At 53.0% G+C, this 13,450-nt stretch overlaps 2 protein-coding genes across 5 annotated transcripts in view; both read right to left on the bottom strand.

Moving 5' to 3' along the window:
- Positions 1–6,805: 6,805 nt before the first annotated feature.
- LOC119331779 (inactive protein RESTRICTED TEV MOVEMENT 2-like) lies at positions 6,806–8,175 on the bottom strand. The gene is made up of 3 exons (XM_037604956.1): positions 8,039–8,175; positions 7,731–7,923; positions 6,806–7,589 (listed from the first exon to the last, which is right to left on the bottom strand). The coding sequence occupies exons 2-3, from the start codon at positions 7,831–7,833 to the stop codon at positions 7,036–7,038; spliced, it is 657 nt and encodes a 218-aa protein (XP_037460853.1). The 5' UTR covers positions 7,834–7,923; positions 8,039–8,175; the 3' UTR covers positions 6,806–7,035.
- Positions 8,176–8,399: 224 nt separating this feature from the next.
- Positions 8,400–13,450, bottom strand: part of LOC119331759 (soluble starch synthase 2-1, chloroplastic/amyloplastic-like) — a 14,030-nt gene continuing 8,979 nt past the window's right edge. For 2 of the 4 annotated variants that reach the window (XM_037604929.1, XM_037604948.1), the window contains 5 exons: positions 11,256–11,333; positions 11,068–11,178; positions 10,882–10,926; positions 10,516–10,689; positions 8,400–9,890 (listed from right to left, as the gene is read on the bottom strand). In XM_037604929.1, coding sequence (XP_037460826.1) covers positions 8,934–9,890; positions 10,516–10,689; positions 10,882–10,926; positions 11,068–11,178; positions 11,256–11,333 — 1,365 coding nt within the window. In that variant the 3' untranslated portion in view covers positions 8,400–8,933. Of the gene's footprint in view, positions 9,891–10,515; positions 10,690–10,881; positions 10,945–11,058; positions 11,179–11,255; positions 11,334–13,450 lie in introns of all 4 variants that reach the window. The other 2 variants (XM_037604943.1, XM_037604935.1) reach the window with 2 other exon arrangements.

Here is a 13,450-nt window from a genome sequence, read left to right as displayed (position 1 = left end):
CTGGACCAAAACTCCTCGAAGACGGAAGTAGGCAATCCCTTAGTCATCACATCAGCAAACTGTTGCGATGTCGGCACGTGAAGAACCCGAACACGGCCGAGGGCAACCCGCTCGCGCACGAAGTGAATATCGAGCTCAATATGCTTCGTACGTCGATGTTGCACCGGGTTGGCGGAAAGGTAGACCCCGATGACGTTATCGCAGTAGACAAGAGTGGCCTTGTGAACATCAGAAAGCAACTCCTGGAGCAGTCGACGGATCCAAGAGCAGTCGGCCACGGCACTAGCCACGGCGCGATACTCTGCCTCAGCGCTGGAGCGGGAGACCGTGGGTTGCCGCTTCGATGACCAAGAGATCAACGAGGGCCCAAGGTAGACGCAGTAGCCTGACGTGGAGCGTCGAGTGTCGGGGCAGCCAGTCCAGTCAGCATCCGAGTAGGTCACAAGGTCGGTGGAGGCGGAGGCCGTCAGGGTGAGTCCCAAAGACATGGTGCCACATATATAACGGAGAATACGCTTCACCAAGGTCCAATGGGAGTCACGCGGAGCATGCATGTGGAGGCACACCTGCTGGACAATGTATTGCAGGTCAGGTCGAGTCGGCGTCAGGTACTATAAAGCACCAACAATGGAGCGATAGAACGCTGCATCGGACGCGAGAGACCCCTCCAAAGGAGAGACCTTCGCCTTCGTGTCGATGGGGGTGGGCGCCGTCTTGCAGTTAAGCATGCCGGCACGCTCCATGAGCTCGTGGGCGTACTTCTGCTGATGCAGAAAGAAGCTGTCAGTCCGTCGGACCACCTCGATGCCGAGGAAGTAGTGCAGAGGCCCCAAGTCCTTGAGGGCGAACTCATCACGAAGACGAGCAGTCAGCCGCTGAAGGAGATCGGGGGCGGACGCTGTGAAGATGATGTTGTCGATGTAGAGCAGCAGATATGCAGTGTTAGCTCCCTGATGATACACGAAGAGTGAAGCATCGGAGCGAGTGGATTGAAACCCCAGGGACTGTAGGAAGGCTGCGATATGTTGATACCAAGCCCGAGGTGCCTTCTTCAACCCGTAAAGAGAACGGGGGAGCAAGCACACAAGTCTGGGTGCTCGGCGTCGACGAAGCCAGTGGGCTGCTCACAGAACACCTGCTCGGCAAGCTGGCCGTGCAAGAAGGTGTTAGAGACATCCAATTCGTGCACAGGCCAGGCGCGCAAGACCGCCAACTGAAGCACGACGCAGATCGTGCCCAGTTTAACAACCGGGGCGAAGGTGTCGGTGAAGTCCACGCCCGTACGCTGTCGAAATCCACGAACCAACCACCGAGCCTTGTAGCGCTCGAGAGAACCGTCCGGGCGGGTCTTGTGGTGAAACACCCGCTTGCCAGTGATGATGTTGGCACGATGGGGTCGCGGAACAAGCTGCCACGTGCGGTTACACTATAGGGCATTGAAGTCCTCCTGCATCGCAGCTGGCCAGTGGGGATCCTGAAGGCAGCGCGAGCGAAGGTGGGGATGGGTGACGGCTCGATGTCGAGGCGGCGCACACATACTGATCGGAAGAGTAGTGCGTGCTCGGCCGAAGCACTCCTGCCCGGGCATGGGTCGTCACGCCAAGAGGCGGGGCAGCAGGGGCGGCGACGGCGACGGGGGCCGCAGGGTCTGGGGCCGCGGCAGCGCTGGCCGAGCCTGCGACCGAGGGGGCAACGGGTGAGGAGGATGTCGAGCCCTTCGCCGAGGTGACGGCGCCAGCCAGGTTGCGGGCGGGGTACCCGCCGGCTTAACCTCGTAGGAGGGAGACGGGGACCCGGGGGCCCGGTCAGACTCGACCTCTGGGGAGGGAATCGAAAAACCGGGCGGTGGCGGCAGAAGGCGCCGTGCCGGGGGGGGCTTCGGGGGGCGCCACCGTGCATCACTCCAGGAAGGGGACGCGGGTGTCGGCGCTGAGGGAGCCGAAGCCGGAGAGACCTGGAAAAAAGGGAACACCGTCTTGACAAAGTACACGTGCCTCGAGGTGTACACACGATGAGTGACGGGATCATAGCACCAGTAACCTTTGGTGTTAGGAGGGTATCCAAGGAAGACACATGGGACGGAACATGATGCGAGTTTGTGTGGCGTAGTGGAGGCGGTGCTAGGATAACAGAGACACCCAAAGATGCGGAGACCATCATAGGATGGTAGTGTACCGAAGAGAAGGTAGTGAGGAGCGTAGTTCCATCGAGGACGACATGGATGAATGTTAACTAAGAGGGTGGCGGTGGCGAGAGCATCGGTCCAAAACCGAGCGGGCACGTTAGAGTGAAAGAGTAACGTGCGAACGCAGTCATTAAGAGTGCGGAGAATGCGCTCGGCGCGGTCGTTCTGCTACGAAGTGTAAGGGCAAGTCAGACGAAAGGTGATGTCGTGAGAGGCGAGAAGTGTGCCGAGAGCGACGTTGTCGAACTCTTGTCTGTTATCAGTCTAGAGTGCGAGTGTGGGGCGACCGAACTGGGTGGTGACATAGGAATAAAAGGCGGTGAGTGTGGCTAAAGCATCGGATTTACGACAAAGAGGAAAACTCCACACATAATGAGAATAATCATCTAAAATCACCAAGTAGTATAGATAGCCCGTGTTACTCGCAACGGGAGACGTCCGAACATCACTATGAAGTAGTTGAAACGGAAAAGTGGAAACTGAAGTAGACGCACTAAAGGGAATACGAACATGCTTGCCCAAACGACAAGCCTCACAAGTATGCTCGTCGAGCTTATTACATGAAAATAAAAACTCCTAAGAATCTGACGCAAAACGGCGGGGTTGGGGTGGCCCAAGCGAGCATGCCAAAGGTTGACGCCGGCGGCGAGGGCGACGGGTGTGGAGGTGGAGGCGCCGGCGTGCACGGGATAAAGCTCATCAGGGCAATCACATCGGTGAAGCATCATCCGGGTACGGGCGTCCTTCATAGAAAAACCAACACAGTCAAATCCAACAGTAGGTGGATTCTCACGAGTAAGACGATGAACGGAAACTAAACTAGTGACTAAGTCAGGTGAGACAAGGACACTAGACATAGTGATAGGTGTGGAACTGGAAGGAAAACTAGTGCTACCGACATGAGTAATAGGTAAAGAAGAACCGTTGCCAACAGTGATACGGGTGGAAGTGTTAATGGGAGTGGAAGAGGATAGGTTACCAGGATGAGATGTCATGTGTGAAGTAGCACCTAAGTCCATGTACCAGTCGCCTCCACCGCCATAGTTACTCGGCAATGGCGCCGAGTGTAGGGCGGCCAGGAGGGCGGGGTCCGACGGTGCAGGAACCGGCGGCGGCAGTTGACCTCCATAGGGAGGAGGCTGGGCGGGCGCGCCGTAGCCACCGAGGGGTAGCGACGCGAGCGGAGCACCGTAGGGCTAGTAGGGGCTGCTGGGGAGGTGTGGGGGCGCAGGCGGCGCAGCTGGCAATGAGTAGTAGCCGGTGGGCGCGGGCGGCGCGGGCGGACGGGGCGCGGCTGGAGGAGCAGGGCCGCCGCGGGTGGTGCCGTCGACGAGGGCGGTGTGCTGGACCCGCTGCTTCAGCTTCGTCATCCGGCCCTCCTCAAGTTTGAGGTACGCGACGACGCGCTAGAAAGTGGGTTGCGGCAGCAGGGTGAGGTTGGATGTCGCGTTGCTGAAGTCCTCGTTAAGGCCGGCGGTGAGGGTGCTCAGCATGAGGTCGTCAGAGACCTTAGCGCCGATGTCGCGAAGCTCGTCGGCGAGCATCTTGAGCCTCATGCAGTACTCATCGATGGTGGAGTTGTCCTGGTGACAGCCGAAGAACTCCTGCTGCAAGAAAACAAGGTGTTGGAGTTTGTTGTCGGTGAAGAGCGCGTTGATCTTGGCCCACACGTCACAGGCATCGTCGTCCTCGGCGACAACCGTGTGGAAGATGTCCTTCGAGACTGTCTAGTAGAACCATCGGATGATCGTGGCATCAATGGCGGACCACTCCGGATCGCCGCGCATGTACGCGTTGTCCACGGAACCGTCGATGTGCTCGGTGAGATAATACTCGCAGAAGATGAGGTTGAAGTAGGTCTTCCACGCGTAGTACGACGTGCTGGAGCTGTCGAGACGGATCGGGACCTGTGCCTCGATGTTGAGGTCACGGATGGCGGCGGCGGAGGGCTCGGGACCGGCAAAAGGGGTTCGACGAGCGGGTGGTGGAGGAGCCCGGGGAGAAATCCATGGGAGCGGTGGCGGTGGTGAAGGACGGCGGCTAGGGTTAGGGTTTTGTGGAATAGGGGGAAAAGAGGGCGGCAGCGTCAGGGAGATGCGGCTGCAGCGTCTGTGCGGCGGGTGAGGGCAGCGGCGGCAAGGCGGCGGCACGACGCGAGAGGTAGCGCGGGTGGCACGCGTCAGAGGGGTGGTGCACGCGCGGGAGGAGGGAGGCACGTGGCAGGGTAAGCGGAAGCGGGCGGCACGGGGCGGCGGCGGTGCGGGGAGGGAGAGGCGCGATGGCGGCGGCGGCGGCACGAGGGAGTGGCACGGCGGTGGTGGCGGCTTCGCCCTAGGTCAGGACCTTCATAGATGATACCATGTAGATGGGAAAGTTTGCAATACAATTGACTTGTATTGATGGGGTTCTGGTGCACGTATATATAATTACAGGGAAGACCTTTACTTCAACTATACAAAACTAGGAGGTAGGTCAGAACTCTAAAATACATGCAACACAAAATACATACTCAACGTCTCTACCTCCAAAGCTCCCAGTCAACAAGCATGCCCCTATGACCTTGCCCAAGAATGTTGATGGATCCAACCTAAGGCATCTTTATTATTCCGAAAGATCCAACTTGAGGCATATGAATAGAAAGGGTAAGAAAATTTAGAAAAAATGATACAAATTAGGCCCGAAAAACCAGCAATAGCCCATTTTGCAAGTTATTGGTCCATCCTTGTCATGTTCTACAATTTTCGTCTAAACTGTTACCCAAGCATACACAGAAGGGTTTACATACTAATTTTCACTGAAAAATGGCGAACCAACCTATAGTTGGATGGTTAGAGGGACTGTGGTATTCCTAATCCGCCAGTGTTGAAATCTCATAGGGATAGGATAAAGGTGTAATAGGTCTTTAGCTTTTCTTTCCATGTTCCTTGTCTAGCTAGTAGTTTAGGTTAAGGTTTTTTAGTTGTTGTTGGTGCGAAGCTTCTTCTTCGAGTTTGTCTTTTGGGCTTTGATTGTTTTAAATTTGTCCATCTGGACGTAGTCAATGGAGCTGCGGCGTAGATTACTGTCGTCTCCTTGGGCGATGAGGTTAGGGTTTCTCATCGTGTGACAAGATTTGGTGTCATGTGCTTTAGAACTATTCAAGGGTCCAACGTCGATGACTGCGGCTCCAGGGAGCTGGTCCTTAGGGGGCCTGCACAATGACTTTTTGGTTGTCACCGACGAGGTCAAACCAACTCTGGTAGGAGAGCGGTGACTGCGGCGTGTCGGCACCTCGTTCTAGCGATGGTACTGGTCATTCGATGGTCTCGTAATTTTGATGTAATTTTGTTGCATGTTTTGAGGTGTTTTGTATTTTCAATGAACTTTGATAGAAGATCTGGATTCTTTTCGTAAATAAAACATGACTAAACATGGAAGCAACTAAAACTCGCCACAAATTAACCATGATTTTGGCAAAGGCCGGATGGCATTTGAGGGAAGACGCACGAGTGCAGCCGTAATGGCCGCCGTGTCTCTCTCAGCGCAATCTGTAAATGTGCGCACGCATATGAGTATGACGGTGGCCCATGCACAGTGGCTACATCACCGACTCATCCATAACCCATTCCACCCAAACTCGGCCCGCGCGATTCAGACGTTCCAGATCAACCGCCGTAGCGTGGTTGCTCCCCTGCGCCGTGTGTGCGACAATGGCGCTGGCCGTCGGTCACGAACACGAAAACTCGTCGTCGCCGCCGCGGGCGTCGAGCGTGGGCGCACAGGCGGCGGCCGTGTCGTCGTCGGCAGGCTCCTCCCCCTCCGCGTCCTCCTCGATCTCCTCGCTCGGCGACGGGGTCGGGCTGCAGACGGTGCCTCTTCAGCGCAGCCGGTCCGCCTCGCCCAAGTGCTTCGGCGCGCTCGGCGGCAAGGAGAAGAAGAAGGCCGCGCCCAAGGGCGACGTGGTTTCGGCATCGCCGTCCACGGAGAACAGGAAGGGGCACCGACAGCGAAAGAACCGGCGGCCGCCGCCAGCCGGTGATGCATCCGTGTCGGGCTCCTCCAGCCCCGCTTCCTCAACTGCCTCCTCCTCTGTCGGGGATCAGCTCGGGTTCAGAACGTCTCATCAGCCGCCGTGCTTCGGCAGCAAGCTGCCGCGGAGCTCCAATACCAGCAATGCCCGCGCGCGCTCGCCGGGGAAGCGGGAGGAGACGAAGGGCGGCGGTGTAGGCGGCTACCTGCGCGAGATCTCCAGGCAGCTGAGGCGGGGCGCCGCGGAGAAACCGCCGACGCCGACGCCGAGGATAGCCTGCACCGGCGGAGGGCGGAAGCACGGGAACGCCATCGCGTCACAAGAAGAAATGCGGGCTTTCGTTATTGCGAGTGCCAGAATCATCGAAAGAAATGGGCCGCCCGTGTTGCCATTAGGTTTATTCTGACAAATAAACTGTCTTCCCTAAAAAGGACAAATAATTTGTTCAGGTGTTTGCTTTTGAACTCTACTTTGAACCTCAAAGCAGAATTATGATGGTGATTTGAGGGCTGTAAATTTATAAATAGCCAACAAGGAGAAATGATTCCGATTCTTATTAAAGTTTAGAATGTTGTATTGTGGTGCAGGATTTGATTTATACTAGAGCAGAGGATTTGTTATAGGCGTGCTTATATAGAGAGAGGGAGTACATGTTGGTACCAGATTAAGGAAGCCGTCATGATTCATCATGAATCTTAAGCAGCTGTAGTTTAGGTTTAGGATACAATTGAGTCAACCCGAGCATCGCTTAGCACTATCGCACTTGCACAACGTTTTGGCGCCAAATCGTTTAGGCTCATCGCTCATCTGACGTCGAGTAGTCAACGCTCCTTGCCTCAGCTCATGGGCCGAAGCTGTACCTGACGTAGATGCCAAGGCTAAACAGGACGAGCACCGCGCCAACCACGGTGGTCACAAGCTTTCTCCGTTCAGGGAGGTAGCTGTATCCGCGGCCTGACGACGTCGCCGGCGACTCCACTCCCCGGACGCCGTCGGCAGGGGTACCTTGTCCTTGATCAAGGCGGCCACTATCTTGTCCTTGATCAAGGCGGGCACTATCTTTGACCGCGTCGGCCCCGCGCTCCTCCGCCGGCTGTTTCTGCACGTTCTCGTCTTCCTTGTCTCCTGCTCCAACGCCGGAAGCATCAGCCTTGGCCGCCGGGGGCACCTGCTTACCAGAGACGTCGCCGACCGCGGTCCTTAGCCCGGGCATGGTGACCCGCACGACGCCGCCCTCGAACCTCGCGTGGATGCCCTTGAGGTCGCAGCCGTCGGGCACGCGGAACTCGAGGCGGAAGCGGCTCCAGCGGTTGCCCGCGACGGCGCGCTCGCCGCGCACGACCACTAGCCCGTGGCTGCGGACCAGCTGCACCCTGATGTGCTCCTTCTTGTACCCTGCAATCGGCACATCGTACTAACTAAATCAACACAAGCTGATCCATGATCCCGGCATATGATATAACAACTCATGCGATGCGGCTGAAGAAGTCAGCAAAGAAGAGGTACTAATATATGTAGGGGGGTTGCGGTGCGTGCCTGCGGCGGTGAGATCGACGGAGAGGGTGTGGGTCGCCGGCTCGGTGACCATGTTGTGCGGCGGCACGAAGTCCTCGTACGCGCGGCCTGCGATGGCGGCCATGGCTGATTTCTGCTGAATAACTTGTTGCGTCTCTGAGGAATGTAGCTGGCGAGTATGCGGTACTTGGTTGCAGAGGCTACGTGCCTACACCTACATTTATATGGTTGCACACGTGAGCTGCCGTGTCCTGGAGGCGGGGGAGGAAGAAACCCTTTCACAGAAGACAAGGAACTTGTCAGGTGAAGCACTCTGGTGGTGGTGATACCTTGTATCCTGTTCTGGACCACTTCTTCTCCGGCATCTCCTATGGGTTTGCCAACACGCACGATCGCTGCATGCGACGATTGGACGGACATCCCTCGACTGAAACATGCATGTCCCGAGACGCAAGCCACCGGCTGACCCTGACCCTGACCCTGATCGGCATTATTACAGACTCAAGCATGGTATGCAGCATCGCGAAACCCAGACCAACGGGAAACGAAAAACTAATATATACAGTACTCCCTCCGTCCGAAAATACTTGTCATCAAAATGGATAAAAAGGAGTGTATCTAGACATATTTTAGTTCTAGATATATCTCTTTTTATCCATTTTGATTTTTTATCCATTTTGATGACAACTATTTTCGGACAGAGGGAGTACGTAGTAATTACATGGACCGCTCAAAGCCAGGTAACCTCATGCTACAACTGTCTATTTACATGACTTTGCTCTAAGAAATGACCAACCCAACAGCGAACTCCTAGACGGGATGTACAACCCAGCTATCAATCAATCAAATAAACCAAGCAATGATTCCCGAGCTAGCTGGTAGGTACTCTACTGAGCTAAATGAAGCATCTAACTGAGCTCATCCTGTGGAAACAGAGGCGGCTTCAGAAATGCATCCTTCAAAAGGGAGGATGTTTGCCGCTGCCCGCTGAATCTTCTATGTGCCGCTTAAACCTCCTCCAAAGAAACACCTCTTCAGCAGCTTTCGTCTAGGAAGTAGGCTAACAGTTGCACTGTTGAGAATGGCTTGGGCTCTTACAGGAAAGATTTCGTCTTCCAGTTTCAACCAACATGCTCAACTTGGGATACTGGGCCAACACACATCAAGAGCGTCTTCCAGTCTGTGAATGACAACCATCAGTAAGCTCTTGGATCCACTCCCCAGTCACCACTGATACTTGGCAGCAACAAGAACCTCCTCATAGCGTTTAGCAGCAGTGTCCCAGCTTAGGTCCTGCATCATCCCTCTCCTCCGGAGTCCCTCCCAGCTAGACTTGTAGTTCCTGCACGTGTTCAGGCAGTGCCCCAGCGCATCGATCATCCTGTTTGCTTCCGCATTTTCAAAAGTCCAACCAACCCCAGCCTCCTCATATGGATTGTAGTGCTGGACGGTGTCTCGAAGGCCACCCACCGCATGCACCACGGGCACGGTCCCATACATCATTGCATAGAGCTGGTTCAACCCGCAAGGCTCGAACCTTGACGGCATCAACAGTATATCAGCTCCTGCGGTCATACGATGAGCCAGCCTGACAGAGAAACCAACCCAACCCCTAACTCTGTCGTAGTGCTGGCTTTCAAGCCTCCTCAATGTGTCTTCGAGGTCTTGCCTCCCGGTACCCAGCAGTATTACCTGTACATCTTGACCAGCTATCCATGGCATTGCTTCTGCTATCAAGTCTACGCCTTTTTGATTGTCTAGCCGTCCGATGAAAGCAATCACAGGAACATCCCCACGAACCGGGAGACCAAGTTCTTTCTGCAATGCCGCTTTACACTGTGCTTTACCTGTTTCAACAGTTTCCAGAGAATAGTTGCTGTATCCATCTGATTTCAGGTGGACATCACACCTAGGATTCCAATCAGTGGTATCGATACCATTTACAATGCCTTGGAATTTCCAATCACTTTCGTTAATGATCCCATGAAGGCCCCAACCACCTTCAGTCGTTTTGAGCTCCCATGCATAACCATGGCTAACAGTAAGTAAACGGTCCGCAGCTTTAATCCCAGCAGCAAATATGTTTAGATGATCACCTCCAAATGGGTCATGATGTTTAAAAAGGTCCATGTAGTTACTGGGCAAATCCAGGTAACTGAAATCGTCCAAGGGGCCACGGCCCTGGAACAGAAATTAAAGTGACAACATAAGCTAACTGATACTATGTTTGATAGAGAACAATTGTAACACCAAAGCAACAAACAGACTAGGATTACAAATTTACACTATAGAACTACCCAAGGCTGGAAACAGAAGAAATTATAATGACAGCATACGCTAACTGATACTGTTGCCGTCATCTGTAACTGTAAGGAACTACATTTATGAAGACAATGTACAATAACTGATACGTTGTGCTCTCCAGTAAAAAACGTCTTTTCTGGATCCTCGTGTGGATAGGATGTTCTCCCTCTGAGTGATCTAAACACTCTTATATTGTTTACGGAGGGAGTACTGTTTTGCTATATGAGTGACTATTTTTTAAATTTCTCCATTATTGAATAACTATGTATATATTGTTTGTGAATTTGCAAAATTAAAGCTCATAAGAGCATTCCAGAAACCATGCCCATCTTGATGACATCCACGGAATGCTCATTTCCATGTAAAATCCACGGAATACATAGCAAAAGAGTGGGACAAATACTGAAATAGTCCCTCCATAAACTAATATAAACGCTCTTATATTAGTTTACAGAGGGAGTACATATCAGATAAAAATGAGATTAAGGGGAAGAAACGTTACCTGATGTGCTATATTGTGTATCACAAGGACAGAGCGGGCATATATCATGAAACCATTGTCACGATAATAAGCCTTCAAATAAACAGGCAGTAATGCAGTGTGCCAGTCATTTGCTATGAATACAAGATTTCCATCACCGTAGCAAAAACCACCACATGGAACACACCATGGAGCCTAGATCAAGGTCATTACGTTTTCTATTAGCATATTGAGGAAGAAAGATGCCAATCATAGAAAAAGCAGAGCAAAACAATGTTAATGTACATGTTAAGTGTTTGTGTACTTATTTCCATGAAATAAATGTACATGTTCTTATGGATTGTCCGTGCCTGGAGAGAGAAATGGCTTAGTCGCAAGAGAATTTACCTCTACAGCTGCTTTGCACAATAAGATCATTCGTTTCAAGATATCCTGCAGAAAAAAATTGACCTACTCGTCTCAATAATAAGCAACCCCAAAAGGCAAAGACAACTGGCTGCTACAACATAAATATCATCTCAGCTTTTGCAAATATGCAATTTAGTATAGTAAGCAGAATATTACATTACTTACTGTTCGGTCTCCACCATAAATTTCACTCTCAACATTGTGGAAGATAGGATTGTCGATAAACACAAAATCCACGCCATCTATGTATGCATGATGATATTTTACCTCCATATCCTGTACAAAGAACATGTTTTCAAAAGGAACTATTACTATCACAAGATAAAGCTATTACGAACAAGAGAGGAAAGCACCTGCCCTGCGACCTGGTACCTCTTTGGTTCTCCTATTTGGTGAGGTTCTTCATAGTTCCCATACATTGGTACTATCGCCTGTAAATGTATACATGTAAACAAGTTACCAAAGGTGCAACTGAAAGGTAGTCTATTTAGCATTCAAGTACTTCCACCCCGCGATCAAGCGGCTCAGCCGCCGAAGGTGACTTGCGACACGGTACCAACCCGTAGCAGGGCCTTTCCCCACATCCTTTGGTCACCGTATCCTGGCTGTGTTGTGTCACTATGGTCCTGTCCTGCGTCTCCTTGGTGGGTGGTCGACTGTGCCAGCAGGGCTGCCCAGCGGAGCATCCAGCAGGGATCAACAGGTGGCCCAGATCTGTGTGGCCACTGCTCCATCAGATCTGGCCGGCGTCTTGCCCCCATGCTGCCGGGCACCTCTTCGGCCTGACAGCTGCAGGCAGCTAGCTGGAGGCGGCAGGCAGCAGCGGCCTGTTGGTGGTGCTGCAGGTGACTCCCCTGTCCTTAGACGTGACTGTGCTAATCCCTTCTCTACGACGGTGGACAACTTCAGCAAGCTGCTTCCCTGTCTCTGCCCTGACCCGCTCACCTGCTCCCTCCCCGATGGACATGGTGGCGTTGGTGGTCTTTTGTGGTCGGCGATCAAGAGCCAGGGTGAAATCCTTGCCCAGCCACAACCATTGGTGATGATGGCTAGCAAAACTGAGCGGCGACGGCGGCGCCACAGCGTCGTTCTCCTGGAGGCGCCGTTGTGGTAGCCAGTGGAGCCCTCCAATGTAGCGCATGAGACAAGAGCCCTCTTGTAACAAGATGTACCTTCTTTTCTGGAAGCTCATCTCCTAAGAACCTTCTGGTTAAGCGTGCTTGGCTGAGAGCAATATGGGGATGGATGACTGACTTGGAAGTTTCCCAGGGCGCGTACGAGTGAGGACAAAATGTGCCGGAAAGACTCGTGTTGGTCTGTGGGGCTAATCCTGAGCCTAATGATAGTCGGGAGTAATGACTACCAGCCCAAGGGTGGTGTTACAAAATGGTATCAGAGACGACCCTCGTGGTTACACAGGCGTGTGTGGGTTAGGGGCGCGGGCATGTGGCGCATGGCACGTATGGGCCCCTCAAGGCGCACGACATGGCACAGTACCGGCACCGAACGCATGGGCGTGTTGGTGCAGAGCAACCCATGGACATCACCATGGACCCTACACCAACACCCCAAGTGCCAAGTGGAACGATGACTAGAGCACGCGCACGTGCCATTGAAACCGAGGTGAACTCGCTCCTCTTTGAACTACCTCTACATTCATATGAGACATGGCTACTACCTCTCAACCGGAGACCCTATGTACCAAGGACGCGACCATGGAGAAGCAAGGAAACAAGGCCAAGCCATGGCAGAAGAGGAGCAAGAAAACGAAGAAAAGGCTGCCCCTGCTTTGCAGCCGGACGACCGGACTGCTACCCCGATGTCCGGGCTAAACCCGGACGAAAGGATCACCTGGATAGCCATCCGGCCTCAGCCCGGCCAACTGGCTTGGCATCAGAAGACTCGGCCGTCAATCCGGACGTCCGCGTTGCTATCCGGACGTCCGGCACCTGGAGCGTGCCCTTCACCCAGCCAGCCCGACCTCGCACCTGCTTCAGCACCTGGATGTCCGGCTTTTGCACCCCGGACAGTCCAGCATGAGTCCGGACATCCGGCCCCTGCCTGCATGCAGCCCGGCCCAAGAGGCCTTGTATCCATCTCATGTCCGATGAAATGGTTTCCACGCATGTCCAAGTAAAAGTGTATTAACGTACTTCAAATGTAATTGACAGGAGTTTATAAGGGGATCGAGACGCTCAGAAAATGTAAAATTAGGTGGTGTTTGGTTGAAAGGTCTTTATTCATATCATGCTTGCTTACTGTGAACGGGATACATGACCAATTGTTTGGTTATGTTACCCCATAACCACAATAAATATATTAGGAATAAACCACAGTGCACACAAAGAGGGATGTATTCCAATTACATTACCCTATTTGAGTTAATTCCTTACCTGCTACCCACTGTTTGTTTACATGATCATTTCTCAGTGCAACTGAAATAGCCACTCTGTACTGACTCAGCGTTTAGGCCATCTAAGCTGCAGTACATTTTGACATATGCCAACAAGTTGTGTTGTGCAGCTTGCTAGTGCTTCAAGCTAATCCA

Source organism: Triticum dicoccoides, chromosome 1B, assembly GCF_002162155.2.
Source record: "Triticum dicoccoides isolate Atlit2015 ecotype Zavitan chromosome 1B, WEW_v2.0, whole genome shotgun sequence".
Classification (NCBI taxonomy): domain Eukaryota; kingdom Viridiplantae; phylum Streptophyta; class Magnoliopsida; order Poales; family Poaceae; genus Triticum; species Triticum dicoccoides.
This window is presented reverse-complemented; position numbering and strand designations above follow the sequence as displayed.

Coding starts and splice junctions, on each gene's coding strand:
- LOC119331779 (XM_037604956.1), bottom strand. CDS start 7,833: ATGGCCGCCATCGCAGGCCGCGCGTACGAGGACTTCGTGCCGCCGCAC. Junction 7,590..7,730: donor CGTCGATCTCACCGCCGCAG/GCACGCACCGCA, acceptor TGCCGATTGCAG/GGTACAAGAAGGAGCACATC.